At 32.0% G+C, this 4266-nt stretch overlaps 1 protein-coding gene across 1 annotated transcript; it reads right to left on the bottom strand.

Moving 5' to 3' along the window:
• Positions 1–765: 765 nt before the first annotated feature.
• Positions 766–4051, bottom strand: LOC131062682 (senescence/dehydration-associated protein At4g35985, chloroplastic). Its single transcript, XM_057996386.2, has 4 exons — positions 3133–4051; positions 1615–1778; positions 1453–1537; positions 766–1136 (listed from the first exon to the last, which is right to left on the bottom strand). Exons 1-4 carry the CDS (start codon positions 3834–3836, stop codon positions 1022–1024), a joined length of 1068 nt encoding a protein of 355 aa, XP_057852369.2. The 5' UTR covers positions 3837–4051; the 3' UTR covers positions 766–1021.
• Between the last annotated feature and the right edge of the window lie 215 nt (positions 4052–4266).

Genomic DNA, 4266 nt, shown 5'->3' with positions numbered 1-4266 from the left:
GCTGGGATCTTTGAGCTTTGTGTAAGATCATGACACCCTTAATATTGTACACCATGAGACATAGTGTTTAGTTAGATGATCCAAGGGCTCTCACATGTATAAAGGGTGAGATCTTATTGTATCATTGACCATTCATCTCTCTCTCTCTCTCTCTCTCTCTCTCTCTCTCTCTCTCTCTCTCTCTCTCTCTCTCTCTCTCTCTCTCGCTCTCTTGTATGATTCTATAGAATCAATGTGCTTAGTGTTACTTGGTTCAAGTACTTGAGTCTATTAAGATATTAAAATGACTTTAGAAAATTAATATTATCATCAAATCATATTTTTTGTTATAGATAAAATAAAAATAAAGTTCATATGATTCTGTAGAATCAATGTGCTTAGTGTTTCTTGGCACAAGTACACAAAACAATGAGAATATTAAAATGACTTAAGAAAATTAATTTTGTCATCAAAACATATTTTTTTGTTATAGATAAATAAAAAATAATTAAACATAAATAAAAAATTAATCTATTCCCTATTAACCTAATGAAAATGTTACATATACAAACACAATATTAGTCAAAATATCAAAAAAATTATAATCACCATCAAATGACAACATTCAATTTAAATAAAAAATATTTTATTGTAAAAAATTCAGATAAATATTCTTAAGAAACAAATTGGAATAGACAATGTGAAGGTATAAAGCATTCTTTCTTCCAAAACAATTTGCCAAAGAAAATAGAATTTCCTATGTCAATATATATTTAAAAATACCCATTGCTAATTGAGATTCCTTTCCTTTTATTGAAATAACTTAAAAGCCCAATGGTCCAATAATTTTTTTAATAAAAAATATGATACAATACAGATCACTCCTAACCTTTGAGAATAAAATACAAATCACTTCTTAAAGTACTGCCCATCAGTTTTGATCCACATCATTATCAACTGGGGGAGATCCAGTTCATCACTCTTCCTAATCATCACAACCATAGATATACTTACTTTACCCATCACCAACTGTTATTAAAGCTTAAGATAACATCAATCCAGGATTTGTAACCTTTGCTACATTTACTGCAGTTCCAATGGCATGCCCTGTAATTGCAAGAGTATCCTCAGCAACCTCTCCTGCATCCTCCCCATACCTGTATCAAATGTTTCCAAATTGACATTTAACTTAGTACATTAAATTTTGAACAAAAAAATCAATAAAAATCTATCACCATCAGAAAGTTTCACTCCAATAGACTTCTTATTTAAAATTTTTGCAGTACATATGATAGTTTCTCTTGTTTGACTGTTAGTATGTCTGATATAATCTAAGATAAAAAACATGTCATATTTAATATTATAACCATTACCCAAGAAAGAGTTTATAGTTCACATACATCAACTGCAGAAATATTATCTTTTACAATTTCATTATATAGAAATTATTTTTTATAAGTTTCATTGAAATACCTTTCAGCAATAACTCCTGTGGTCACTTCAGAGGTAGTTTTTGCTGCATCCTTCCCAGCTACATGTGTAGCTTCCAAAACTTTGTCTGAAAAAAATGGGAAAAAAATGAGGATTTGAGGATTTGGATGATGAAGATTGAAAAAATGGGCTAAATTTACTTACTGTAGGAATCCAAGGAAGCAAGGACAACGTCCCCAGCTGGTAGCACTTTGAAGCAATTACGACTAGACTTTGTGTGGCTATCCATCGCATCTAATGGTGTAACTGACACCCCATCCACAACAATGCTGCTCAAGTTTTCTGTCATCTTTGACAGTTTTCTGACCCTGGTACATATGCAAAAGCAGAGCACATAAATTTCCAAATCAAGACAATGAATAATATATTTAGTTTAATGGACAATTTTATTTCATTGATTAGTTTGTTTTGTTATATGATACAGGAGCATGAGCCTATGCTTGTATCTCTTCGGTTAAGAATTAAGCATTGAAATTTTCACAAAATTCATTTCATCAAAATAGTAGAAAATATTTTTTTTTCTGATTTAATTGAAACATACTTTTCAAGAAAATTTTAATGGAAGATTTATTTGAAAGTACAAACCTATATTTATATCTCTTCACTAAAGAACTGAAGACTAACGACTAAAGACTATCCATTTGCCAAGATCTTTCAATATACTTTTTTTTTTGGATTTAATCTTGCTTCTTCAAAAGAAACATACTTTAGAAAAGAGAGTTGAAAGAGAGTTGAAATCTATTTTAGAGTTAATGATTAATATTTATATTTTAATGGATGATTTTTGCCTAGTTCGTTTTATTATCTGTAATGGGAGCATGATCTTATGCTTATATCTCTTCGGCTAAGGACTAAAAACTGAAAGTTATCCATTCCATCAAAATCGTTCAATATAATTTTTTTGGGTTTAATCAGAACATACTTTCCAAGATAATTTAATAAAAGATTTATTAGATTTTACGAAGCTATGTTTATATTGATTTAATTAAAAACTAAAAACTAATAGATTCCCCCAAAATCATCCAAAATATTTATTTTTTGATGAAATAACTTTTTCAGAAGAACATACTTTGCCAGACAGTTAAGATTTCTTCCATTAAAATGATTTCAAGATAATTTTAATGGAAGATTTATGATGAAGTATGAACCTATATTTATATCTCTTCGAGTAGAATTTAAAGACTAAAGACTAAAGACTATCCATTGTCAAGATCATTCTAGATATTTTTTTGGATTTAATTTAGTTTATTCAGAAGAAACATACTTTAGAATAGAAAGTTAAGACCGACCAACTATTTTAAAGCTAATGATTAATAATTTTATTTTAATGAATGATTTTATCTCTACTAGTTTGTTTTGTTTTCTGCTATGGGAGCATGAGCTTATGCTTATATATATTAGCCTGTAAGATTAAAAACTAAAACTTAACCATCCAGTCAAAATTGCTCAAAATATTTTTTGCCCATTTAATCAAAACATATTTTCTAAGATAATTTAAATGAAAGATTCATCACAAATACAATCAGCCTATGTTTATCTCTTCGATCAAAAACTAAAAACTAAAAGATATCCATTCCCCAAAATCATCCAAGATATTTTTTTTCAATCTGATCTGTGACATCTTCAAAAGAAACATACTTTACAAGAGAGTTAAGATAATACCTTCGAATATTTTTCTTGACACGAGGACTGATCTCTGAACTCTTCTTTTTCTGTGCTGAAGGCTTCTCACCAGCTTTCGATCTGCTTCTGAGCAATTCTCCTCCTCTTCTCACCTGAGAAGAATACCCATCACTAATCACAAATATCCCCTTGATAATTTGCCCTGATCCACCAGCTATAGCCTTAGCCAAAACAGTATTATATTCCTCCACATTAGGTGCCAAAGAAGTCCAATAAGCCTCCGAATCTCCACTCTCCTTCACTGAATTTGGCGGCGCCGCCGACCAATTTGGCAGGCAAGAGCACCATGACGAGCAAGACCCAGATGGCAAAGACAAGCATGCATGTTTTTTAAGACACTGGTCTAAAATACCCACACTTTCTTCCTCTCCAAAAGTGACTCCAAAATTTAGCACCTCAGATCTGCCAGATTTGGCAGAGTGATCTCCAGCCTCTTCAGCAGCTGGTGGAGTGTGAACAGAGAAAAGATAGTGGCGTGAATCTAACTTTAGAGTGGGTGCATCTTTTGTCACAGGCCAACATAGATCACCTCCAACTTTGGCATAGATTGCAATTGCTTTATCTCCTTGGAAAAGCTTAACTACTGAAAATTGGCCTTTTGCCAATTCCTGGCTTTTATCTTGGTCTACCAAGTTCACCACTGCACCGGGAATTGTAAGCAGAATCTCCTCGTGGCCTTTCATGTGACCGTGTTTTTATAGATCTTGTTGCTGCTTTTTCTTCTCTGAGCAGAGATTAAAGACCTTCTTGATCACCCACTTCAATATAAAGTACTGCGTGCACAATCTTCAATTGATTTTCTTCCACTTCTGTGCTTGTTATTTATAAAGTATTGTGAGCTGTGAAACTTTATTCTTTACGTTACTGATCTATTTTTTCTTCTTTACGTGGAGAATTTTTGTTTTCAAGCTGTAAAGCAGATATATCCTTAAAAAATGGCAGAAATCAATGGGCTAATGAGTGAGCAGATTCCTGACTTTTGGTGCACGAAATCTCAGTGTAATTAGATTGATTTGCACAATTTCATAGGAGCATATATTCATGGCGGTCTTGTTCTTTTGACACTTTAAATAAAAAATTAGGGGCCAAAACCAGTTCCCATGAATTCAAAAC

Source organism: Cryptomeria japonica, chromosome 5, assembly GCF_030272615.1.
Source record: "Cryptomeria japonica chromosome 5, Sugi_1.0, whole genome shotgun sequence".
Taxonomy (NCBI): domain Eukaryota; kingdom Viridiplantae; phylum Streptophyta; class Pinopsida; order Cupressales; family Cupressaceae; genus Cryptomeria; species Cryptomeria japonica.
The sequence above is the reverse complement of the archived record's forward strand: the minus strand, read 5'-3'. Positions and strand labels throughout refer to the sequence as shown.

Coding starts and splice junctions, on each gene's coding strand:
- LOC131062682 (XM_057996386.2), bottom strand. CDS start 3,836: ATGAAAGGCCACGAGGAGATTCTGCTTACAATTCCCGGTGCAGTGGTG. Junction 1,538..1,614: donor TGCTTCCTTGGATTCCTACA/GTAAGTAAATTT, acceptor CATTTTTTTCAG/ACAAAGTTTTGGAAGCTACA. Junction 1,137..1,452: donor ACAGGAGTTATTGCTGAAAG/GTATTTCAATGA, acceptor CATTTGATACAG/GTATGGGGAGGATGCAGGAG.